Source organism: Neolamprologus brichardi, chromosome 15 (genome assembly GCF_056152115.1).
Source record: "Neolamprologus brichardi isolate AB-2024 chromosome 15, ASM5615211v1, whole genome shotgun sequence".
Classification (NCBI taxonomy): domain Eukaryota; kingdom Metazoa; phylum Chordata; class Actinopteri; order Cichliformes; family Cichlidae; genus Neolamprologus; species Neolamprologus brichardi.
In genome coordinates this window covers 2657679-2685171 of record NC_142118.1, presented here as the reverse complement: position 1 = coordinate 2685171, position 27493 = coordinate 2657679, and the positions used below count along the sequence as shown (strand labels likewise).

At 42.9% G+C, this 27493-nt stretch overlaps 1 protein-coding gene across 1 annotated transcript in view; it reads left to right on the top strand.

Moving 5' to 3' along the window:
- The first annotated feature begins 10920 nt into the window (after nt 1-10920).
- The window catches only part of nrxn3b (neurexin 3b), a 346576-nt gene continuing 330003 nt past the window's right edge, over nt 10921-27493 (top strand). Inside the window, exons 1-5 of the mRNA XM_087852476.1 lie at nt 10921-11192; nt 15126-16237; nt 21329-21346; nt 21738-21764; nt 24320-24331. Coding sequence (XP_087708602.1) covers nt 15541-16237; nt 21329-21346; nt 21738-21764; nt 24320-24331 — 754 coding nt within the window. The 5' untranslated portion in view covers nt 10921-11192; nt 15126-15540. The remainder of the gene's footprint in view (nt 11193-15125; nt 16238-21328; nt 21347-21737; nt 21765-24319; nt 24332-27493) is intronic.

Here is a 27493-nt window from a genome sequence, read left to right as displayed (position 1 = left end):
AGCCCTGAAGTGGAAAGCAGTAAGTGTAGCAATCTTACTTGCAGTTGGGGACACAGAGTGTTGGGGGGCGTGAATGGCGTGGCAAGGGCTGACCTGAGATCTATTTGATAGTCCCTCGCCTTGTGTGCTTTATGATCAGTTTGGATTCTCTTTGCGTCTAATTTGTCCCTGCTGTGTCTTTTGTATTTTCATGCTCACTTTTGGTTATGATAATCCTGTCTCCAAGCGTCTGCGTTTGGGTCCTACACATCACGCACAGACCTGTGACAACTGAGGTGAAACGTCCAGATTCAGCGTCACATTTGGAAAGGCTGATATTCAGCTCCTATACTGTGTACAGACAACAGAAGTAATTACAGGGAGAAGCAAACATGTTATAAGTACGAGATCTGTGTAATATATGAAAAGAGACTTACACACTGAAACATATGAAGACATTCTTCTTTTCTGGCTCCTCTCCTTCTCTGCATCCGCTTCATTTAAATGCTGAGAAGTCAGCAAATCCACAGAGGAAGAAGGATCACAGCACATAAAATACCAAAGGAGGGGAACCCGAGCCCTCGTCGGGGAATTTATCCACGGGAGATGAAAAATGGCCGCTTCCCAGACTACATCGCTTGTTCCCACCTGGAGTCTCTGTGGCTTAGTGAAGCGCTTCATCCCAAACTGCTCCATTTTGAAAGTCACTGCCTGGTTCCATATTCATAACTATTCCTGTATGAATGTTCAATTCCATTGCAGCCTATTGACAAATCGCCTGCTTAGACCTACCATTCCAGCCCCGTTCTCTATGCAGTGATTGATCTCTCTCCTATCTCCCGGCAGCAGCTTTATTTCAAATCTGAAAGCAAACATTAGCGGGCCCAAACATTACCCTTCTTCCTTATATTCTGTCCCTTTCTCCCTCTCAACATTACATCTTTCTCTCACCATTCTCTCGCTATCTCATCCAGAAATCATCAGTCAGCACAATGAGGGAATAATAGGAGCTCCCCTTGCTAGGTCGAAGTGACTGCTCCATCTTCCATTACAACTGAGAGATGAATGATGGCCTTGAAGATAGAAGGTGGGGAATATGAATTAACTGATCGACGTTAGGAAGAGAGAGGGTGGTGTCGGGATTGCTAGCGGCTACTTTGTTTAAGGCTAGGAGCTGTGGGATTTCTCCCGCTACACGTGACGCACTATATCTCCAGCTAAGCCCGGCATATTCCAGAGCTTTGATATAAGATGGGGCCCCTTCTTCTTCTAATGCATATTTGCTTTATCTTCCAAAGGGGGACAACTTTGATGAAATGTGCCCGTTTCCTTTCTTCTTTCTTTGGCTTCAAAGCTCTTTTCCAAGGAGCCCCTTAAAAAAAAAGAATACAAATTGTGTCCCCTCTTGAAAGCATACAGCAGTAGTGTTGCTTGGTGGAAAGAAAGAAATGTCCACATGATTTATGTGCCATATGATTTCCAGTACAATTGCGGGGAGAACAAAAGAAAAAAATGACTTGCGCTTCGGCATTGTGTTGCATGTTGCTTTGATAAGCAGGCATTCTTTCTGCAAATGAAAGAAATGTGTCATCTTTTTCAAAATTCTCAGAGCTTTCATCACTTTGTTTGTCCCTCCGTGCCTGCTTTTGTTTCACCCATTCTGCCTCTGAAGTCGTTTTCGAGGGGCAGAGGGCTTCATTGTATCTTTTTGTGTCTGTCTTTTTCTCTCCTTTTCTCTTTTTGTCATTCTTCCTTATTCAGAATCCAGAGCCCGGCCTTTGTCTCTGTTCCCACATGAAAATTTTCAGTCTGACTACAACAAAGCAGGGGAGCAAATCTTGATGGATCACATAAGCTACCACATTTTCACGGCCTAAAGCACTATCCAAGTACCTGAATACATTACTTTTAAAAAGTTTGGGGTCACTAAATGTCCTTATTTATTTATATGTTTGGCGTGTTTGTTTTCATCTAATTCGACAGCGTTTTTACACTGGATGCCTTTCCTGACATAACCCCCCACAGGGGTTTGTCTCCTCCTGGGATCGGACTGGGGTTCTTTTCCTTGTTAGGTGGATGTGTAAACCACTACCAGTGTTGGGGAGTAACGGAATACATGTACCGCCGTTACGTATTTAAAATACAAAATATGAGTAACTGTATTCCGTTACAGTTACCGTTTAAAAAGGTGGTATTTAGAATACAGTTACTTTGTTGAAATAAATGGATTACACGGCGGTACTTCCCTGTTTCATATTGTGGCGGGTCAGGACTGTTTGGGTTTTGTTTGACAGCTACGTTCTGTTGTTCCAGGCGGCAGCGTTACGGTTGCCATGGTTACAGGGTGCCGCTCTCTCTCTGCGTGTTTCCTGGGTGAGAGAGCGCCTGTTGTTGTTGTTGTGCTAAGCTAATAGGCAGAATGCTACAGGTATAGCTCTAAAGAATGTAGCATCATAGGCAGTGTAGTCCGTGCTGCAGGGAGAATGGACTGCCATACCCGTTATGTGTCTGTGAGCGAGGGCGGGAGAAAAAGGAAAAGTACGAGCTGTCATCGAGCAAAAACGGGAGCTGGAAGCATGTAAATATAATAATAACCACTGCAGCCAAGAAGAGAGCCTGACGAGCCCAGCTGTAAGTAAGCTATTAAGACTCGACTGTACACTGTGTTCGTGTTTTCCTCTGAAACAATAAGTTCAGTTGGAGCAGCCTTTCAACGCCTCTCTCTGTCTCTGCTAGCAAAGTTGACCCAGACAACAAAGTAAAGCTATTTTTCAGCTACGAGCCGACACGAACCCACCGTATTAGTCAGAGGTCCCTTTACTACGGTTCGGAGCCGCGGACCTTCAGTAACAGTAATAAATCACAGCAATAGTACATTCATGTAGTTGTAAACAGCATGATAATATATTAAGTAATCCAAAGTATTCAGAATACGTTACTCTCATTGAGTAACGTAACGGAATATGTTACAGAATACATTTTGGGGCATGTATTCTGTAATGGAATACATTTTAAAAGTAACCTTCCCAACACTGACCACTACGATATGGAGTGATGATGCCTGGAATCAATCAAAAATGAATTATTTCTAATGGAGTATGTTGGAGTACACAGGCCTATTTCCAGTGGAACACTGTGTACCTAATGCAGGTTTATCATGTTGAAGGCCTTCCTGATTCATCTGTTGACGGGAGAAGCAACAATAGCTGCGTGTCTGAAACATCAGTCTCAAAGCAGCCCTAAAGTAACTTTCACATAAAAATATCCATCCATCCACGCGTGCTGCTAATCCAGCAGTCTAACTGGCAACAGCCAGACTTCCCTCTCCCCAGCTACCTCTTTGAGCTTTTCTGGTGGGACGGTGGGAGGTGAGGCAGCATTAAAAGCACTGCCTCACCTCAACTGGCTTCCTTCAAATTGGAAGAGGGGTGGCTCTGCTATGAAGACCCAGCTCATCACTGTATCTCTAGGCGAGAGCCCAAACGCCCTCTGGAGGAAGCTCATTTCTACCACTTGCATATTCTCTCATTTTTATGGTCACTACCCACAGCTGGTAGTCATCGTAGTTGCATTTGGAATGCACAATTGATGGCTGCTAAAAGTAAGCCTCTGTGGGCCGTAGCATATATCCCATTAAAAGTCATTAATTATTTATGATACTTGATTTCATTAATCATAAATTGTCACTTACATCATTTCCGGTTTCATGATTTATTAGATAGACTTTTCTTCTTTTTTGTTGTTGTTTTCCCAAAATAAGAACTTTGTCTTTGACTTTGCCCAGACTTTTGAGCAGTGCTGCAAATATATCATGTGAAATAGAGTAATTTAGTAGGTTTGGTTCATTTTATTGGCTATGTCAAGAAAGCAAGCAAACAAACAGGTGCATGTTTTTAAAAAAAACGGTTACAGTTTAGGAAAGACACGTTTTCTGCTCCACCCTTTATGATAGCTGATAAACTGTCAGCCTTCAAGATAACATAAAACCTGAGCTACAAACTCACGTGTGGTATCGAATGCAAAACCCTTTCACCTTCCCATGAAGACACAAGCGAGCACAAGCGAGGAACATGAGCAGTATCTGTTTCTATGCATGTGTTTAAGACTGCAGATCTACAGTGCATCTGGCTCACATGAATAATTTGTGCGAGCAACTGTATGCCGACGTGTCTGCGGGTAAGCGTTTGTCTGCATGTGTGATCTCCCTTCACGCAACCATCTGGCCAGAGTCTGAAACGCTTAGGTAACACACGGCCGGTCGTGCCAGGTGTCAGGGTGTCCTGGTGCCCAGGTGGCAGGGGTGTCTCGCCAAGCCCTTTGCCTGTCTGGATCTGTGATGTCAGCAGCAACAATTAAAGCAATATTTCACTTTTGATGTCAAGCTTTTTATTTTATGTTAGACTCACCTTGACAGAACTTAATGAGTAGTTTACCTTTCGCCAGCAAGCTCCGCACGCTCTTGACTTTCATTTCAAATCGGCGCCCAAACATGCGACTGAATAAATGAATAAAGTTTCCGTTTCTGTAACAATAACGGTTCGAGTTGCACGGCGCAGAATCATTGCAGGATGTAGCTCTGCACTGTAGCATTTCAGCTGTCATGATACCCAATACATTTTTCATTTTATCAATGTTCCTGAAATCTGTGGTGGAGGTGATGAAATATCAGCAGTCCATACAGTAGGTCTGACTCCAGTTTGAAAACATGTACTTCCTGTTTGTGTGCGGGCAAAACTGAATCCTTAAGTTGGAAAGTTTAGTTGTGCTAGCACAGATGCTATGAGTTATAACCTTTGTGATTTGTAAAAAGTTACATTATTTCGATTTGCTTTACTGCAGTAACTTTTCAAACTCTTCCACTGTCTTATACACACAGCTATTTACTCAGTAAAACAGGGCACAGAAAGCTCCGCTGGGCTTCCACCTGAGGTTAATGGGGTTGCACTCGCTTTCACACAATTCACAGCTCACAGTTTTCACAGGAATCATCCGAGCAGCAGAAAGACTACTTGAAATACTGTAATAAGCCTCAACGAAGGACTTTTGAACAAAAACATTTGCTCAAAAAGCTCGAGTTGTGCTTTGTGTTCTTCAAATGGCATATCTCAAAACTCTTCTGATCTGAGAGCCGCAATTTCTCAAGGTGGGGGAAGTGATTGATGCAGCATTACGGCACCGACACCTCTCCGGTGATTGTCTATTCAAGCTCCGAGGGATGTGGTTAAAAAAAACATGCAGGTACCCTGCAGTGCGGTGAGTGTGCTCTCGGTCTCTTTGTCTCTCCCTCGCCCTCCCTTCAGATGTATGTAGGTGTTAGGACTACAGTCCATGTGTCAACATAACCGAGTCTGACAGGTGCTTCTCCTCATTATTCAAATAGATTCTCAACAGTGGGAGAGGGAGTGATAGATGACGTGCCCTCTTGTGTCGTGTTCTATAAGTTCCTGCATATACAGTATACTGATGGGTTTGTATATGTGTAGAGTCGGATGTGTATGCATCCCCCCCACCACCCAACCTGCGCATTGATGGTTACATTAGACTGACATTTACAATGAAATATCACCCTCTTATCATCTGTATATCATCACATTTTTCCCCATAAGCAGGACTTATCGATCTAAATATCACATCCATCCTGCTTAGCACCAAAGCTGTGGACTTTGCACGCAACAGTTCCCAAACAACAGGAGATAAATGAGTGTCCATTAAGGAGGTTAGCTAGGACTGTTTGAGGACCCAACCTGGCCGAATTAGATTCTAATAGATGTCCTTGATAGCGTAATCACTTTGACCCGCTAACAGCCTGTTTGCTGACCGGATGGTCAGCGTGCAGGTGTTTAGGCAGCGGGGATTTGAGGTAAAATAAGTACAATTAGGATCAATCAGCAGCATCACTGTGTGCGTGTCATTTGTGTATGTGTGTGCGGGAGAGAAACATGTGACCTTCAGCGTGGAGGTGGCAGCATTATTAGGACCCTCGTGGATTATTGATAGCACTGTGGCAGGTGGCTCCCGCTGGCAGGAGGCTTGTTGAGGCTTGTTTTGTTTTAGAGCATTAGTGGAAACAGCACAGACATCCACACCACTTAATCAGACACATCGTCTTAGCTTAGCTTAGCTTCTGTCGTAGCATAAAGATAGAAATAGGTGAAAGCGCTAATTTGGCTCTAACATGCCTAAAAGCACATTTTGTGAGGTATTTGCACATTTGCCATGAAATATTATGACACATTAAATACAAAACATTTAGTATTTATATATATATTTGTATAATTGCAAGCTTAAAAGGTGCTCTGTTACCTTTATCTACTGCTTCCGCACAAACGACCTTATGGCTGTCAGCCTGGTTTGATTTGTTGGCTGTTTGTCTCGGTATCATTCGCTCAGCAGAAATTTAAAAAAGCTTGGTTTATTATTTTGCATGCTGTTCGTGTAAAATATCGCTTCACATCTTATCTAACTTCTTTGTGAGCGTGGGTTCAAAGACTGCTTTAAAAAAAAAACTATGGCTGCAAAGAATAATTGCCCCCCATAGGTTGTAAGTTGTTGTCAGTGATCTTTCCTGTCTTCTTTGATATGATAGGAGATGATATGATTTGATACTCTTCAAGCTTTTGTAATGACCAGGTTTGCCCTACAAAGATATCCACGTGTCACTTCTCAGCCACATTTAATAATCTGAAACTACTGAGCAGCAGTTATTAGACGAATATGAGGCAATAGGAACAATAAATAAAGATAATGGATATTTCCAGCGTGCACAGTGCACACACACGCACACGAACAGCGGTGGCACAGTGTCATCTTTGTGTGGCTTAAGTATAAGCCTTGTGCAAACTGAAGGCTAATAAGTCCATATCTCATCTGCTGTATCGGTGGTAAGTGGAGGCTTAGCACTTCGGACTGCAGTTAGTATCATGCAGGGAAAAGTCAGCTAAGGATCAAACTCCGCTCCGAGTCTCCCACTTATAGGGGCAGCTAGCCGAGCCAGGAGGCCACTGATCTAGCAAGAAAGCTGGACAGTAAAAGCCCTGGAAGCAAAGATACATTTTCTTCAGACGTGAGTGTGCTTGTGTGTGTGTGTCAGCAGAAACAACCGTCTGAAAAGCGCACAGAATAAACCAGGATAAAAAATTAAAATAGAGATGTGGGATTCAGAAAGAAATCTGAGAAGATGCTCTCTTTTCTCTGTGTGATGACTAAGCATGCTTCCAAAACATCTCCATGCAGGAGGGGAATTCTTCATCCATGATTAATGCGTTTTTTGCATCATGGCATATATAATACATTGTGAATATTACAACAGTTGTTGTGGCAGCTGGAAATTCATTTCAAGATTTCAGAACAAGTGGCTGGGGTCTTATTAAAGTATGCCAGAAGCTTTTGCGCTGAATTCGGTTTGAAGACAGTATTCAATGGTTAGAATTCATTTATTATGCTTTTTTGGTACAGGGGACAGCAAGATAGAGAACCCCGCCTGGGAAACCCGTGACACTCGAGGCACTTCCATCTTTGATTCAAGGAAATGTATTTGTAGAATGAACACTTCTGTTTGCATTGTTTGTTTGCATGTTCCATAATCCATCTTCCTTTAATTCCCAAGGGATGTAGCTCTGTCCGCTGCCTGTTTGCTCTTTGATTCAGCTCTACTGTAGCCAAGAGAGAATCGCTAATCTCTCATCACCCCAAAGACCTAATTAATGTGTCAATACATTCTCTTTAATATGAAACCCCTGGACGAGCCCCTGCAGGTGACAGTTTGGCAGAATATAACAGAATAATATGTGACGCAAATCAAAAAAGACCACAGGAAAAAGCAACGTTTCATAGGTGAGTTTAACAAGGGGAAAATGTGTAGAGCTGTCTGCTGGATGGGCTTTATTAAAATCGCTTTAATCATATTTTATAATATCCATCTTGGTGGTAATGGTTAGCTGAAGCTCGATGGGGTCTTTATTTTATCGAGCAAATAGGTGAGATGCACTCATCCCGGAACCATTCGATTCAATCATTCCTTCCTTCTTTTCTCACTTTATCCAGGTCAGGGTCTCGGTGGCAACTGGGCAGCAAGAGTGGCCCAGATGTTGTTTTAGCCTTGCAGCCCTATTCAAAGTAACAAATGGCCTCAATTTTACAGCAGCAGCAGGAGATTGTTTCATTTACTATTAGACTTCAGTGCCTCATTTAACGCTGTTCGTCCTGCAGTCGTAATTCACCTTCTCTACCAGTGGGTTCATGTCTGTGGCTTTCTGCTGCTTTGACTAGCACCTCGCCTTTGTTACAGAACGTATCCCTTTGCTACAACTAGTGCTGCGTGTTCAGACATCAGAGTCCCTTATGTTAATGCCATCGTGCAAAATACAGCACTCTTTTAGGTCACTCACACCATAAGATTTGATCTAAATATGCATATAAATGTGCCAAAGGTATTGTCAGCTTACTCAATATCAGGGAATGGTTTTAATAATGTGGCTGATCACTATAGATGTCTTTAGCTAAAATGCTGAAAACATATTGGGGCATATAGGTCCTTTATGAGTTACTTTGCATAGAGCAAGTTTCATATATCTCAGATCGTGTCACAGTTCTCTCATACACAATTGTAAATACATGTTTTTTTCTTTACCACCTCTACAAATCCATAAATCTCACTTGTGTCTCCAAGTTCTTTTATTCTTCACAGAACAAGAGAAGGTCACCGATGCTTTTCTGCTCATCTCCCTCCAGTCCTGCCATGTGTCAAAAGCCACTTTCATGCCTTGAGCTATTCCTCAGTGCAACAGCTAAGATTTGAGCTGGTGCCAAAGACAGACAGACCACATATCTCTGGATTTAGCTTCCTTCCACTGGCTGCAAGTTCTTATCATGTTTAAATTTGGTCTGATGCCCAGATATGTATAAAATGACCTGATGGTTCAGTGTAAGGGATTAGGTGAAGACTCTCAGGTAGGTCCTGAGTCTAGACCTGCACTTGAGATCCCTGAGCCCTTCAGCAACACGCGCCCTGAGGTATTTTCAGTATGTACGTTTTACTTTGATGCAACTGTTTTATATCCCCTTTGGGGTTTTTTTCACCCAACCCAGTGTCTTGCTGTATTTAATGTTTTTTAATTACTATTGTTATTATTATTTAGTCCTTGTCATAGAATTCAAGTGATTCATTTATCCTGTGATAAATATAACATTTCTATTCCCTTACAGGATGGCAACACCCTCGTTGCCATATCTGCCCTGTCAAACAAGCATGGGAGATTTTTCAGCAAATGTGCTAGAAATATGGAATGGTGCTGAGTCAGTGCTTGGTCAGGAGGTAGAGCAGGTCATCTACTAATCTGAAAGAGGGTGGTTCAATCCCTGGCTTCTTCAGTCTGCTTGCCAAAATGTTCTTAGACAAGAGACTAAATTCCAAATTCACTGGATTGTAAATGTTAGATAAAACGCATAGAAATAAGTGTTGTATGAATGCGTGCATCAGTGGGTGAATGACGCTTGTGGTATAGAGCACTTTGAGTGCTAAAGCAAGGTAGTTAGGCAGTATATAAGAATCAATCCATGTACCACATCATAATAAAAAACTCCCAAAACTCCAGTGTTCAGAACTCCATTTGAGTTGCAGAGATTTGGAGAAGCAGCACCAAGCACGGTGGCCAAACAGCTACAGCAGCAGCTACTGTGGAAGAAATGCTACAGAATATGATGGCTGGTGGAGTACAGGTTGAGTCAGGTTGCACTACTCTTGCAAAACATTAATTATCAAATGAAGAATGCACAAAGTGAAACACTGTGGATCATTACCTGTATTGGCAACACCTGGGTCCCATGCAGGGCCTCATGGGAGAGCCCCTTATCACATTTTCCAAAAACAGTGCCAAAATATGTCAAACCAATAAAGCTACACGGAGCCTCTTTCAGCTGCTCCTTGTTTAACAAGGGGTCACCACAGCCAGCAGATACACATGTTTTATTTAGCAGATTTTTCCACAGGTTGCCCTTCCTGAAGCAACCCCAAAGGAATGCGTGTCTCCTCCTGGAACCAACCAGGGATCTTTGGCTTGTTAGGTGAAAGTGTAAACCACTCCACCGTGGAGCCACAAACCAGTAGAGCTGTTTGAGCATGTTAAATCCACACTACTACTAGCTGCATAATATCTTGCTATTATGACTACTTAGTAGCAGGTGTAATTAGTAGTGTCAATAGTGTGTAGAAAAGAGACTAGATTACAATAAAAGGAGCCAGTGACAGGCCGAACTGTCATCTCTCTAGTTTTCCTCTCTTGTCTGAAAGGCTTTCTCTCTTTTCGCTCTCATTTACGCCTGACAAGCCTTCAGGACCTTGGACAGCACCCTGGCATCAGAGCTGCTGAGGCAACACGCAAAAAAACGAAAAATTTCCCCTCTGCCCAGGGTGCGGCTCGTTGGGATTTTGCACGTCGCCTGTAGCAGTCTCAAGACCAGGGGGTGCTGTCCAAGGTGCTGAATTTAAGCTCTAAACCCCTATGGTGAAAATTAAAAACAAAACGTGACATTTTCACTCTGTGCTCTCTTTTCGCCTGGGTTTGAAAAACTGCACTGAAAGAAACCAAACCTTCTGCCCGGAACAGCCCCCAGGAACATTTAGAATTGTGTGTATTAAACATATACATATGTTTAATACACACAATATATATATATATATATATATATATATATATATATATATATATTAGGTGGGCATGCCATGCACTACGTTTGCAGTACGTAATTTGCTTCTCGTAATGTCTCCTAAGCGCGCAAGCAGCCTGTATTACATAAAAGCTTAGCTTAAAAATAAGGAATAAATAATTTTCCTTATTGGTAATTTGTCCCGAGGGGCTGTTGTCTCTGCAAATGGAGTAACCCCCCCACCCACTGTGCTGATTACTCTGAAGAAGGCGGGTCAGATCGTCAGTGTGGGAGAAATCCAGGGGCCCATCAACAGTAGCGCTGAGTGAAGCAGAGCTGAGAGATGCGCGTTCACTGAGCCGGAGGAAGCAGCACGACTGCCTTTTCCTCCACCGCGCCTCACTTATAATAACCGCCTCATCACCACCATCAGCATCCCACCGCCCCCGGCACACTCTCATCAAGAAAGGCTCGGGTTTGTGGATGGGATTTTGGTCTGGATTACTATAATTTGCGATATTTACGCACGGGGCTTTTGTCCGTCCGGAGTCTCTGCGTGGAAAAAAAAGGTAGGAGCAGATTAAAGCTGGTTTAGTCCTGTTTTATTTTTATTTTATTTATTTTATTCTTTCCCTCTCCACCACTATCTTAATACGTTATTTGTTTCTGTGAGGATGCTTAAGTTGCGGGATTCTGAAGTTTTTCTGAAAATATTCTGCGAATTTGATGTGACTTTGAGCTGAGATGAGGAATTAGGCGCAGTGGCTCCGATCGTTAGAATTTTGAAAAGCCCTCACCCGCAGTTTAACACTAAAACAGTGGGTAGGTCTGTGACGTGAGGGAGATAACGTGGACTTATTAGAGTTGATTTGTTGTTGTTGTTCCTTTTTAAAACAAACAAATTCGTAGGGAATGAGCGAAGCGCGTAGAGATGGAAAGTTTTAGCTCACCGAATCGCGTCTCTCGGTCGGAGAGAACAGCGAAGGAGGAAACTACCCTGAACTATTCCCGTTTTCTCGACAACTTCACCCACGAGTCCTGTTCAAATTTCGCTTCGTAATTGCCAAAAGCAAAGGTTCGTGAGCCCTCGAGCCACAGTCAGACTGCCACCATGCGAGAAGCAGAGGGAAAGCTTGAGCGCTGCTGGGGGGGAGGGCATGTAGCCCGCTGTTTTATTCATCCGTGCGGGCTTGCGGGTTGGGTTTCTGGCAGGTTTTAAATGTTTTCCTATCATCTGAAGGTTTAAAATATTCCATTAAGGGATGAAATTACTCATGTGATCGATAGCATCATTTCTGTTGCACTTACATTGTGAAAGCTCGGCCGTGCGGAATTGAAATGTCCACCGGGGCTTTCAGCAGAGACTACAGCATCCCTCTAATTTAATATTTCTGCGAGAACTTGTGTCTCTGAGCTGACTGCAGAGTTAACGCTGATCCCGTCTCTGTACCTTATTTGCTCTAAATTATGGCTGGTGTTTGGTTTACTGAAGCCCACGTTGGATTTCGTGATGCATTTAGGGGCCATTTGCTCATCTAAACTCTAAATACTGGGCTATTTTTTTTCTTAACTGCAACATCTGGAGCCCTGCACAGATGTTCAGCGGGAGCGGATAGAATCGTAATGTGTCCGTTCCTGCTGGTGCCAGATTGAAGTTTATGCTCTCAAGTTTTGCACTGAAGCTTTAAATGACTTCACTTTATTCCCGGTTCACCCTAAAATTCACCTTCTGCTCCGTGCGCCCCACTTCCTCTTACCAGCAGTGGACTTGGCAGGTCCGGACACGCTTCTAATGCAGCATACCCTCGTCTGCTGTGACTGCTGTCGGATTAAATGGCTCCTCCGGGCTGCAGCTTGTGATAGACAGGGAGCACAGCGGGGGGCTGAGGGGGTCTCCAGTGCGTGATAGGGGCTCGGCTACATTACAAAACATGTCTATAAATCTGCTGCACCGAAGCCGGACCTGTCAATGCATCATTTATGGGCAGTCAGTGAAGGTATCCCATACAGGTCATCTCATATCCTGCACTATTTAATAATTCAATGTGTATATCCCGGAAAATATGTGCTTATTGTAGCAGAGCGAGGTAGCTATTTAGAAATTATGCGACTTCCTATTTGTTTAACAGGAAAAAAAAACAGGTTTGGGTTTATGCTAGTTAAACAGTGTACTTAATTAAGAAGCCCAAAACAGCTTGTTAATTTTTCCCTTTTTGCCCTGTGGAGTGAGGACTGCTGGGTGCTCTCAGGCATGCTGTTAGCTGAAGGGCATCTTTCATAACAAGCCTGCGAGGAAAAGTGTCAGTAACATATTCTGGGTAAAACTCAACTTGGCACTATGTTAGCTTCATTTAGCTTAGCTTTGAGGTGGAAAGATTTGGATTTTAAGCAGGGCTTATAGTCAGTCGAATGTTGAGTAGTTAATGTCATGGTGGGCAAATGTTGTTTTTAAAGTCACAATCAATTAAAGGTGGAAAAAAAAACAGCTGTGTTTAACACAATGATATCTCCATAACTGCTTGAAAGAGAATATGTTAGCATCGTTAGCATTCAGTGTTAAAACCATGGTTTGCAGGCTATAGGGACACCTGATATCTCGGTTAAGCAACACACACACACACACACAATAACTCATGTTAATTGAATAGAGTCCAGGGCCATTTTTTTATACCAGGCAGGCATCTCAGATTTCACGGGCATACTGAGCCTTGCTTAGTCAAGGGACACAGCACATAACACTCTTTTATAGTTGGTGGCTTGGGTTGATGCAGTAGCGTTCAGGGTGATTTCACCACACAGAACCTTTTAACCTCTCTGCTGTCTCACAAAGGCACTTTTAAGACAAAGACAGTCGTCCAGCCAGGCAACCCAGCGTTGTTAGAGAGACACAGTCAGGTACACTCCTGCACAGGGACACACATGCATGTGTACACGGTGCATTAGCATAGGTATCAGTTTCTACAATTCAATAGCTTGCCTGCTGCAGCAAGATTAACTATTCAGGGCAGGTGGTTAAAGGGCCTATTGTGTTGCATGGGTCTGTGCTACTGTCATGATTGAACAATGCGTTTGTCTGGTGGGCAGCCCAATGCCAAAACAATTGCAAGGGCAAAGGGCTGGAAGAGTACACACACGTATAAGGTTTCACCATGTGAATCATTCCTGGCTCTGCAGAGCAAAATCAAACAGAACTAGATGAGTACAGGTGTAGCGTACAAAGGCCAGTGAGCTAGTTAATATTCAGTACCGCTCTCATCTGGGGTTGGGTGATGTGAACAAGTTAAAAACGTATTCACTGAAGGAAATTTAGAAAAAGGAATGCCAGTGGTGGGATTTGGAAAGGAAGTAGCACCATCGTAACGTCTTTCTGAATAGCTGTTTATGATTGCAATCCCCCAAAGATACGCAAATGAGAAAACGAGAGTGGCGGCAGATAATTAGTCATATTTATCAGGATCCCGGCAGGCCCTTACAGACAGCAGGCTAACGTCTGAGGCTAAACGCATGCTCCGGCTCACCTCCATGGATTTCCTCTCATCGTGGAATCAGCAAGGCAACCCAGCCCAGTAGATGGACTTTATTTATTTGTGTGTTTTTCACAAAGCCGCTTTGTTGTCCTTCGACTGTTTGGGAATTCATCTCTCAAACGAAGGCTTTACAACTATAAATGATTATTTGAGTGGACCTTCAAATAAAATGAGTAATTGGCAGAAATAGAAAAGTGCATAAAATGGTTGTAAACCTTTAATGGGTGTTCAGTAGATATTTAGTGCTATTTAATGGCCACCTAGAGAGTCAAATCCGCATTGAATGGTGCTCTCAGTATCCCTTCTAATTCATCTAAACTCATTGGCACAATTTGCCTAATTGCTGTTTTCCCTATTCCACCTCCTCTGAGTGCTGTTTTACATCTGAACTAGCTTTATAACTCTAGTTTAGGTTGGCATATTTTAGCAACACTAAAGAAAATCCCTGCAGTTAAGCCAAAAGCTCACAGACAGTGCTAACTAGATATAGAACATTACAGGGTTTGTCAAATGTTTACAGGCAGGGGATCTCTTACAGAGGGGGTCATTTTCCAAGGACACCCCACTCCTCGTTATCCTAGCAGTGATTTAGCTGGTCAGGGATTAGGGGTGTGGATCATTTGAAATATTTCCTACATAGCTAACTGGCTAATAAACCAAAGTACACTACAACAGGAATGGCTGATTGTAGCCTAAGAGGAGTGACAGATTGTCATGATGTGTCACAATCATATTCATTTCTATGGGCCCTAATAGGATGATGGAGTGGACACAACATGCTTGGCATGAATGGGTCTCATTTGTACAGACTTAATTGAGACAACATTTTATAACCTTTAATAAGAATCTCTGGACTCCTCTTTGTTATGTTTCATTGGGTCACATATTTTATTTGTGTCACACATCCCCTTGGTTGCTTTGTTTTGCTAGAAAATAGAGATTCATCTTAAAGAAATGTCTGTTCTTTCCCTGCAGTTTAAACCATGGGGCGTGGAACCGGACCAACGATGACCGTTCTGTGCTTCAACCCAGGAAACCGCCTTAAAGAAAAATCACAAGACACAGCTCTGAATCACTGACAAAACACGCTACGGCTCACCTTTACCATAGCAATTTTCCGCGTTTATGTGGAAACTGGATTTTTTTCCCTTTCCTTTTTTGCACAATTCTCCATAGATTTGGCAGTTGAGATAAGATCCTTTATCAACGTTAGATCTGCCTCTCAGATAAAATAAAGGATATTGCGCTGTCTGCCTGACTAAGATTATCTATGTGGAATATAACATTCAGCAGAAAAAGCCCGGAACTAAACCATTATCAGATGTTCATATCACTTTGAGGATCTGTCCCCAGTTCTCACCCTTTTCTGAGCTCCCTGTTATTCTCTACCATGAATCCAAACAGCCTACCTGGATTTTTCCTTATGCTGCTAAGTACCACGCTGGGCCTAAGCACAGGCCTGGAGTTTACTGGCTCTGAAGGTCAGTGGGCTCGCTACCTGCGCTGGGATGCCAGCACCAGAAGCGACATGACGTTTCAGTTCAAGACTTCAGAACCAGAGGGCCTGATGCTCTACTTTGATGATGGCGGATATTGTGACTTTCTGCTTCTCGCTGTATCTGAGGGTAAGCTGCAGCTTCGCGTCAGTATCGACTGTGCCGAGACCACCATCACCTCAGATAAGATGGTTAACGACAGCCGCTGGCACTTTGCAGCCATCAACAGGCACAATTTGCGGACTGGCTTGGCCGTGGATGGCCAAACCAAGACGGAAGAGGTGCGGCCTCAGCGGCAGTTCATGAATATTGTCAGTGACCTCTTTCTTGGAGGCCTCCCAGGGGACATCCGCACGTCTGCCATCACCCTGCCCTCCGTCCGCGAGCTAGCGCCGTTCAAAGGAATTATCACAGACCTCAGTTATGGGAGTAAGCTGCCCACGCTTATCAATAGTCAGAAAGTCCGCTTGGAGATGATGGGCCTATGCACAGAGAACCCCTGTGAGAATGGTGGGATCTGCTCACTGGCAGACGGAGAACCCTACTGTGACTGCTCCAGAACTGGATATGTAGGTCGATACTGCACTGAAGGTAAGAGGGCTGGCTCCAGAACCTTTCTGTGTCAAGCACGACTGCTGGTTAAAATTTTGAAATAAAAATTCAATGGGATTCCTTACAAATGCAGACTTCAGCTAGCATCACATCTGCTGTCTGCTTCCAGGTATAGCAAAAAAAAAGATGATATGATTACCCTTCATATTTGCTTTTTTGTTTTCTTGCATATGTTGCATCATTAAAATCATCTCATACCATGTGGCTTTAAGCAACGCAATAAATCTCAATACAAGCCTCTGAAAATTAGATTCAATTTCCATAACTGTGTTGCTATTCCCGCTGCACCTAATGCGATTTGTGCCACACCAAACTTCATTTATGAAATGCCTCGAAAAATGTGCATTGATTGCACAACAGTGTAATTTATATAAAGCAGGAGCATCTATACTCTGTTGTGTTTGAGCGGTTTAATGCAATTCATGCAGGACACCCAATGAAAACACCGGGTTTTGTTGCTCTTACGGCTTCTTTTAGAACGTCTTCGTATTTCACGTGGGAGTTAAATTGGAGATGATGTTCTCAGCATTTCCTCTCCCTTCACAGTTATTACTTTTGATCAGGCAGTGGTGGATATGGTATTAGCTGATATGACTAAAATTACAATACTGAGTTCTCTTTTTTTCCCCCTATTAAATGTATTCAGATTTTGCAAGGTGCTGCGGGACCTGAAGGTACACACAAAGTTTGGTTGAGAAATAACTTCATGTGTTTTTCTTCTGCTTCTGTGCCAAGGCCATCGCTTTATTTGGAGAGTGTAATGAGATCCAGCTCTTTGAGGATATTCCATCTTATTCTATCATCTTCACACCCTAAAAGCTTTAGTTATTAAAAAAAAGTAGTTTTTTCTAACTGATACCTACATGGTCCGACAAAACTTACCACTGGTCTCTCCCTTCCTTTTCAGGAAATATATATATATATATATATATATATATATATATATATATATATATTTAAAAAATAATTTCACTATAGACCAAGCTTGCTGCTGCTGATATTTCATGTTAAAATCTCTCATTGTTCTGTTCAGAACACCCTGCTGCTTTACAGACTTGAGATCAGTGCTAGCTGATGCCAAAAATAAGTTGCTCGTTTTTTTTGTTATTCCATTCACCACAACACAAAATGTTTTCTTTTGTTCATATCCAAGAAGGGTAACCTTTTAAATACACAGTTTCACCATAACCTTACTCGCTTAACTATTTGTTTATGTGTATGGATTGCAGGAGATCCCTTTGTGTGAACAGACCCATGTCAAATTTCCTCCCCTGCTGACCCACTTCCCGCCTGTCTAAATCAAACTGACATGGCTGAGGGATGACTTCATTTTGCCCGAAATCAAAGGAATGCTCACTGAACGCTAGAGCGCTAATGACGAGCTATTTTAAACTGTATCTAATACAATTAAAATGTTTGTTTTTTTAAATGTCATCACTGTAGCGTGCCTTTAAAATTTGGGGGTTTTTTTGCTGTCTTTTGCTTCCTAATACGCACCAAAATTTGCTGATCAAATGAAGCCGTTCGGACGTCAGATCACGAGTGCTAGCCTGTGGCGTTGTTGAGGACAGCACGCGATGTGCTGGTTGCAGAGCAGTCGAGCAAACGGGCTGGACTTGACCTCTTTTCGCTTCATCCCATTTGCCCGCTGCCTGTGTCGAACAGTCGATAGAGGAGGAGCAGGAGGCCTGTTGGTCTGAGGGCTGACGGTGGAACTGACATCTTTGTGTTAGAAAGGCCGAGGTTTTAAGACGACTCAGTCGGGCGGTGGTCATATCTTAGCTGCAGGGCAAAACGAGTCCAATGTGTGAATTTACCACTGGCCTGTTGTACTCTAATATGTCACAGGAAATTAGCTGTTGGACAACAAACCAACTCATGCTTACTTCCTTCTTCGTCCTTCTATCCTTCTACTCAGGCATCTGTTCTTCATTTTCCTCCGATTTCAGTCTATAAAAAAAGGGGAGCTAGGGGAGGGTAGTCAAGTTAATTCCCCAGCTGAACTGACTGCTGCTCTTTTCTGCTCTCCCATTAACTGATGTGGCTGATTGTTGATTATGCCACAGAGACTGGGAACCATAATTAGGAGGATAATGAGAACAGAGATGGCTAATTTGCCTGGAAAATGCCTGCGCAAACACTGCCGTCAATTCAAACTGTCTGTCGGCAAACTCGTGAAGAGTTCTTTTACTGTTATGGCCACATGTCCACAAGTGGGCAAAGTACTTGTTGTTCATGCGGCGCTTGAGCACAGAATGTTTTCAGGGGATGTTCGCACACCTGTCCCGTCGGTATACTGTGATCATGCCGTACATTAATGAGCAATGAAATTAGCAATTTGTCAAATGTGTGAATATGTATATGTTACGCTGTCGGCTGCAGGAGTCCGGATGCATTTGCATTCACAGGCATGCGCGTGAATGCACGCGGATGCAGGCGAGGCCCCGGAGCTGCTCGTTAAAACGGGCAGATGGCTGACTGGCTGAGTAGACTGGGCCTTGGAAGAGTTTTCCCAGCCGTGTTTTTAATGGTAGCCTGCTAGCCGACTGGCCTGGAAGGGAAAATACAAGGACTGGGCAGAATTCACATGTGTGATGAGAAATGAGAAAATGGGAAAAGTGGGATAAAGCTTCTGTTTGCCACTTCACTGAAAACATCCTTCTTGTTCCCACACTGGTATACCCCCCCTCTTTTCTCATCTGTCATGAATTAGTGGGGGTCAACCTTCTGCTAAGGCATCATCATTTCACCGCAGTGATAATTATGAAATGGTTCCGTTCTCTGAACGCCTGCGAGCCCTTCCATGCTTTGCACCATAAACAGTTGGCCATAAAACACATGCTCAGTCTCGCCTCCCGTGTGGATCAGGACGTATCAGTGTGGCTAACTGCGTCATGGCGCATGGAGTGAAATTAGACAGTACTCGCTCTCTGCATGCGTCAACCTTAGTGTGCAGATCTGTAGCTGTAGCTTTAGTACTTGACCTTGTCGTTGATCATTCTTAAACTGCTTCTTTAAGCACAGCCGTCTTTATTATTCTCCTGCTATTCCTCGTGCAAATATCACTGTCTTTAACAGAAATGATCTGGATGTGAAATCTCGTTCACTTCAGCTAACTTAGCAGCGGTGACATTATGAAATCTCTTGGATACCTTGTGGTTTTTGTGGTTACATAAAGGTATGCAGAAGGTCAAGAGCTGCACAGGATTGTTTAATGAATATGTAAAAATAATCATCCATGTCCTCTTTCAGGATTCCACATCCTGCATTTGTAATGAGCAGTTTAAGGACCTCCTTTTTGCTTAAACAAACATGCAGGGACTCGGTGGAAGGTTAGTAATTGAAGGCTACGGCGAGCAAACTGTTAAGTAAGTGCTGAAATGGTGCCTTCGGGCTTAGCTTTGGGGATTAATAAACAGACATGGAAAAAATGACAGTTACAATAATCTTACTATAAAAAGTAGGTCAGCGAGAAAAAAATGGTGCAGGGACTTGCCTGATGCCAGTGCACGGGGCATTTGTGTCTAGTGCCCATGCTGGAAATTATGCTTGGATTTGAGTGGTGAAGCTGCTGGTAAAATAGAGCCAGGGATTACGCCCGGACCACATGTCCTCCACAGCACATTGGCTTGTTCGGGGCACCGTCGCGACAAGAGAAAAGGTTTTATCTACACGGAAACTGAGCATTTAACACACGCGCACGCACGATATCTGGACACAAGCATTTGCACAGTCAGGGAAAAAAAATATGTGTACCTGCTGATTCAGGCACATAAATTCAAGCATTAAGCGCCCCTCCCCAGGATCAGCTCCTGAGAACTGGAACAGTGCTGTCGTCCATCAGCTGGCTTCTACCCTCCTTTCCCACACTTCCACCCATCGCCCTTCCCTTTCCCCTTCCAATGTCATTTTTCTTGTGTGGGAGGAGAGGCAGCATCCATTTTAGACTCCCTAAAGGAGACAGGAGGAAATCTTCACCTCGTCTTCACCATCCCCTGCTGCAGAATTTGCCTCCCTACTCCTCCTCTCAAATGATATATCTGTCCTGGGTTGAGTTTGTTAAATTGAACATTAAACAAGGACTTAAAGCTGTCAGGGAGGCGGGTGGGGAAAAAAATGAAACACGGAAATCCCTGGATGTATCTAGTAGTGGGAAACAGGCCACTCCTCTTTGTAGACTGGGCAGAGATCAAGGCGCATCGCTAAGTCACATTAATATCTGATATCTCGCGTTAGAGCCGATATTTAAAATGTCTGATGTAGTCTGTCTTAATTAAGATGTGTTTAATTTTCCTCTCATCAGCTTTTGATGCTCTTCGGGGGGCACCGATTACAAGCGCGAGTATTCCTATTAGGATGCGAGCTTCAGGTTTGCGACTAAAGAAGAATAATAAATATATAACAGACTCAACTGATGATGAATCCACTCAGTCATCTGTAATGTTGCCTAAATCACACTGGCATGTCTGAGACCCACAAGGTGTCACTGACGGGTGAGCTCTCGGTGAGGATGTTTGCCGCGAGCGATGTTGTTGCCGTGCTCCACTATTAGCTACACCGGGACTCCCACTGTGAGCATTCTTCTGAGAAACCACAAGGGGCGTGTGATTACGGGTGAGCGATACGTTGAAGAAGAGGAGGTGGAGGAGAAAGGCATGGGTCTGAGAACAAGCAATCCTGCAATCCATAAAACTCACAGCATAAATCCTCCGCAGCGTGGATTTATGCATCATCGTACGTGTTCAGGGGACTCTGTGTGATGCGGAATATTATGCTACAACGACAATATTCGAAATGTGGAAGAGTTGTTTGCACAAATGTCGATCTGGATCCCGTGGGGGCGGGACAGATTCAGTTTTACGCCTTTTTCTTTCCACAGGTGTTCACACTGAAATAGTTTACAATCAGACATGTCAAGAGGGCGCCTCTTTGCTCCTTACATGATCGCAAGTGTGTTAGGGGGTTTGGGTTTTTTTGCATGTGTAGATGCAACATGCAAAAGTGTTTGTAGAGTGTTGCTAATGCGATGCTTCTCTTTCCTCTCTCTCTCTTTTCCTGACGTTTCCACAGCAGTCCTGAGAAAACCAGGTGAGTCTCGAGGCAAATGAGGTCACAGCTTCAGTTTAACTGCTGCAGCCAATCACATCCCATCCAGTTATAAGTTATTTATGCATTCACCTTTAAAACGCAAGCACATTTTTTTTACCACAACTTCTGTTTTAACTCTTAGATTTGACCTTTATTCAGCGAACACCCTCCACAGTTACTTTATATTCACACAGACTGTTCCTCGTATAAGTCGTTTGTCTGTTTCAGTGGAAAGCTTTCGAATGCACTTTGGGAAGCTTTGCCTTTAGTGTGATAGCCATTCTTTGCCATTATGCAAAGCATGCACAGTGACAATACAACTGTAGTATTGGCGTGTTGTGTTTTTCTCAATTTTTCCTCTCTGTTCTCCTGTTTGATTTTTCTCTTCAAGGCCTCGCACACCTGAAGGCAGAGCAAGGTACTCTTTCCTCCTTCTTTGTAGATATCTCTGTTATTTATTTGTTTTTTAGCTCACTAACCCCTGTGTTGGTTGTGAGCTGTAAATTTACAGTGTGCGCCTGCACTACCTGTCCGTTTGCATTTGCGTGTTGCTGTGCGGCTACTGCAGAGAGGTGGGGTGGGGGTGGGGGGATGACTGTGTGTGTGTGTGTTTGGCGCAGAGGGGTGCACAACAGCATGGCATGTCCCACATCTCACCTTTGTCTCTCTCTCGCTGTGCCCGTGTGTGTCCTCAGCCTCGTTTCATCCAGGTCTCTGTGTATTACATAATTGTGTACTACTCTCACTTCCACAGCAAACAAGCAGTGACACGGTCCGCTGTGTGGGAGTGGGGATGGTGGGGATGGGGTGAAAAAAACAGGGAAGCTCGGGGGTGGGGTTAGGGGTGGATAAGGAAATCACTGGAATTTGGGGAGACAGCTCAGAGGAGAAGGAAGCTTATCTGGGATAGAGAGGGGTGAAAGGGAACAATAAGGATCAACGAGTGTCAAGGTAAGGTGCATGTAGGAGAAATAGTAGCAGGGGTTGCATTCATATTTGATGAATCTGCAGCAACACAATTTACACTCTACATCCACTGCCAGTGTGAGATAATATTGAAGTCTGGGTGGTGGATGGGTGAAGACAGCAGAGCCCATTTCTGAAGTGGCACGTCCATGGAATGTGAATTACTATTACTGTGATTAAAATGGACGGAGCCGCTTCCTTTCTGTCGGATCAAATTCAGTAAAGCTGCATTTGAGAATTTATTTTTTGGAATAAGCTTAAAAATATCAGCGTTCACAGGCTCTTAGTTACTCTGCAATTTAGATTTTCTTTTTTCAGATCTCGCTGGCTTGTTGAAAGGGAGTCTGAGACTTATTGTATTTCAAAATCAAATTTAATCTAGCTCTCCAGGAGTCCAAGGTTATTACGTTTGGCATAAAGTAACTGTGACTTTTCGCTAATTGTGCCCAAGTGTTTTCAGCCTTCACTTACCTAAACCGAACTATAACTGTGAGCCGATATTACAGAGAAAGGATTTTCGTTCTTGTTCTTGGAAACAACATTTGGCCATGGCTTCCAGTCATATGACGATTTCTATCTTCACCGGGTGGAGTTTGCTCAGCTATCATGAGCAAACTATGGCTTATTTACAGTACCGTGCAAAAGTCTTGAGCCACCCATCATTTTTTAAATATTTTGCTTCCAAGGAGCCAGACTTGTCTTTTTTAACCTCCTAAGACCTGAACTCCTCCACAGCAGCATTTTTAATTTCTCTTTGATATTTGAGCTGATTGGGTCCTGATGAATGTAAAAACAGAATTACCAGATTTTTGTTTCTAAGAAAAATGAGCCACATATGAGGATATTTGTTTAAAATTTCGATAGAACAGTAGCAGCATAATGTTCTCGTAAGTGGATATCAGGCCCTTGTAGAGCAAAATTTAGTATTTTGGGCTAAATAACCCAAAATGTGATGTCCACATATGTGGACGCAGGTCCTAGGAGGTTAAAGTAGTCTTGAGCAATAGTTCTCCAGGTCTTTCTTTGGACAATAGCTGCGTTTACACCCTGTTTCAGTCCAGTCCTTGTACCTGAGCATTTTCACAGCAATGTTTTTTGTTTGTTAATCCACTTAACAAATCTATGGACCTGAATGAATCAAACATAAAAGCACCTCCTGACCGGTGTTGTGTCTGCACATTCAATTCAATTCAATTCAGTTCAATTCAATTTTATTTATATAGCGCCAAATCACAACAAAAGTCGCCTCAAGGCGCTTCATAGATACAGAGAAAAGCCCAACAATCATATGAACCCCTATGAGCAGCACTTTGGCGACAGTGGGAAGGAAAAACTCCCTTTTAACAGGAAGAAACCTCCAGCAGAACCAGGCTCAGGGAGGGGCGGGGCCATCTGCTGTGATTGGTTGGGGTGAGAGAAGGAAGACAGGATAAAGACATGCTGTGGAAGAGAGACAGAGGTTAATAACAGATATGATTCAATGCAGAGAGGTCTGTTAACACATAGTGAGTGAGACATAATGAATAACTAAGCAAACAACCCATTTTTAACTCTATTAGCAGCAGTTTGTCAGAAAAACATACTTTTTTTTTGAGAGTTTAGACACTCTTGAGGAAAAAAGGTAGTTATCCCAAATAGTGACTTAGAAAAATATAAAGAAATGATTTTTTGCACATTTCTGAATATATACTTCAGCCAAAACTATCCACGACAAATAGCCAGCGAAGCCGTAGACCTCAACTCTATCAAAACAACACACAACGGCATAAACAAAATGAAACCTGGAAAAAGAATTGTTGAGATTTTGAAGTGTCGGTTGTGTGCTGCCCGTGTGCGCTTCTCCCATTACTGCACAATTTGCATGATTGTCGACATGTTGCATGCAAGTGTCACAGGCTTTATGTAGACTAACAATAGCTTAAACCTACTTTTTGTTGTCTTTTTCTGGTGCTCTGCCTTGGATGACACTCTTCCTTCTTTTATCTCTACGGATCCTTTCTCCTCTAGGTAGAAGCAAAGGTACAGCAAATCCTTTTTTCCCTACTTTTCCTTCATCTAAGCTGCGAGAGCTCTCTCTCTGTGTTTACATTTATGGGCTGAATTTTCACTGCCGCTTATTTTTAATTCACTTTGAGTGATTATTTAACATATTCATTTGCTCATCGTGGGAGGGAGCCAGGAAAGTCACATGACCTGATGCTCTCCAGCTAACGAGCGGCCACAGTTATCGTTGTGTGAACGATGAATGAGTGAGTGGAGAGATGAGAGAGGGTGGAAAGAAACACAGTGTCGGTATTACATACTAAATGAGTCTCTTTTAATTATCACGTTAAATATAAATGATGAGAAAAAACGGAATAATCATTGTGTTAGCAAGCAGTAAATATTAATAATAGCCTGTCTGTGTGAAGACGCCTGTGTGGTGACAGTTCTGTGTCCCGGAAAAAAAAGAGTAATTGGTGAATTTGACCTAACATTTAACTTCATTTAAATGAGGCCATAGAAGCAACCTTTGTGTAGTGCAATTGTGCAGACAATATTCTCATTCTGCATTGATCAAAGCCACGTGGCCCGTTTTCCTTAGTGTTTGTTCGTTTTTACAGGATGTCCTATATGTGTGCTTCTCAGCGTCATCTTGATTGATATCGGTTTTAATGAAAATAGCATATTTTCTCATTTAAAGTAGCTTGCATGAGATGTAGTCATGTGCACAAGTGTCCCATGTTCACGACAGTGGATCGGTTTGATTGATTGTGAGCCCGCCTTCTTAGCTGCTGTTGACAAACCTTATCAGTCTTTCTGTTCTTGCACGTTGCATATCGCTGTTTGCTCTAATAACGGGGGCGACTTTGACACTTGAAACTTTGAGTTATTTTGGAATCAGTCACTCCTTGCTTTCAGCAGAGGTAAGCAACAGCAGGTTTTCTCATTTTTAGCCTGCAGTCATTCAATTTACTGACTGAAATGACTGCAGGCAATTTGATCAGCTTAGTAGATTTGATCAGCACTGCTTGGCTAATTAAGCTAACGGTAGCTCCTTGTAATTAACACGGCTTCGTGTTAAAATTTCATAAAGAGAGTCTTGTAAAAAGGATCTGAAAGAAGAGCTATTTTGCTCATTTGCACCTTCAAATTTTCGTTTGTAGCTTTGCATGGTTAACAGTTCAAAAATAATCCTCATTTCTCTTTCACTGGGTTTTTGTGCAGTCCCACAGTTCATCCTCTGTTTTAGTTCCTCTCCCTCAAAGCCTCTGCTCGCAGACAGCACACACAAACACAGCTGTGTGCCATCTTCAATATGAGCCTCCACCCTTTTAACAGTATATGTACTATACTGGTACCCTTTATATTTACCCTTGGCTTCATGTATCATATGGTCAGTCTGAGGCTACGCGTTCCTAAAGACAGTAGGCAAAAATATAGCATCCTACCTGAAAAAGGCTTTCTGGATGAAACTTTGACAAACTTGACACAAACGTCCTCAGATCCATCAGTTCAGTCTGTCTCCTAAACTGTGATAGCGGTCAGGATCGGTAATCTTACAAAGTGATGCAATCTAGTGATTTCCTTGGTCTTGGATACGATGCTGGGTTTCTGCTCTATGTAGTAAGCAGTCAAACACACTATATACCATCACTTATATTTTGCTTTTGTCTTCTTGGGCCACAGTAAACTCCATACCCCCCACTGTTTTGATACAGAGTTGATAGTTCTGCAACTTCCATCACATCTTTAAAAAACCCAATTCCAATAAAGTTAGGACACTCTGTAAAATAAAAAAATAAATAATAAAAAAACCCCTCAGAAATCCATAGTTTGTTCAACTGAGCTGACAGATAGTGAATTTTGAAAGTTTGCCTGAGCCAATGCAGAGATTTCCAGGACAGAATCCTCCCTGTTATCTATACAGTGCAGTCTGACAGATAATAGGCATCTAACATTGATAATTACTGTCCACTGTGAACAGAGATTCCTCCAGAATTTCTGAACCTTTTGATTAAATTATGTTCTGTATACGATGATATAGTCAAAGTCGTTGCAATTTCACGTTGAGGAACATTTTTCTAAGGTTGTTTTATAGTTTTGGATGCAGTTTGTCCATTTTTATGTCAAGGGGTGTGCTGTGGCAGGCAGGAGGAAGGACCCAAACGCAGGACTCGTTCACGAAGGAGTAAACTCAAAACGGCAGCTTTATTGCTGGAGAAACATGTAATACAAGAAAACTAAACTAGAAAAACAAAACCAGGAAACAGAGAACCAGAACATTGCCAGAAGCATGGAAGAAATACAGCACGGTGAGGGGATGACACAACAACAGAGAGAGGGAAACAAAGGGCTTAAATACACAAGGGACTAACGAGGGAATTTGAAACAGGAGGGAATCACAGCTGGGACTAATCAGATATCACGAGATGAGGAGGAAGCAAAACTGAATGCGCTGACATAGGACTATCAAAGTAAAACAGGAAACACAAGACAGGAGGCACAGAGACATGAACTTGACACTGAAACATCAGGAGCAGAAGGACAGGAGAAGAGAACTGCGACATGAGACACGACTGACTGGGGAACATGAAAATAAACATGAAGACAGAACTAAACCTACACTAAACATGGGGGGCACAGCAACAACACCCCAGAACTAGAAACCACGAAACACTGAAGAGCTATAGAGCTAGAAATGACAAAAAACAGAACAATGAGAAAACTAATAAATTACGATATATAAAATAATTAAAACATAAACACTGGGTCACCAGACTCAGGACCAATGTTCCCTCTAAACTGCGCACTGCTGCCACAGTCTCTGTGCACAGAAAATCAGCGTTGCGCACAAAAAAAAATCTAACCTGAATTGAAATTAAAATTAATACTTTAACAATTCTGTTTTGCAGTGTTAGTAAGTGACTGGCTGCTCCCGTATGGGATTAGAACGTGCCACCTTATCCCATAGTCCAGCCAATAATGTGATTCACATTCAAATATATGCAGCTAATCAAAGTCGTTGACAGGCTATGACAGCATCCTTATGTGCCGACACCGGTGTTTTAGCTAGCAAAGCGGCGTGGCTGATGTGGAGTGAAGCCACGTTAATGACAACGTGTGCAACCATTGGAGATGTGAGCAGGACAGACGGAACAACTGACGGGAAAAGTGTGGACTTTATACCAGTTTTTAAAT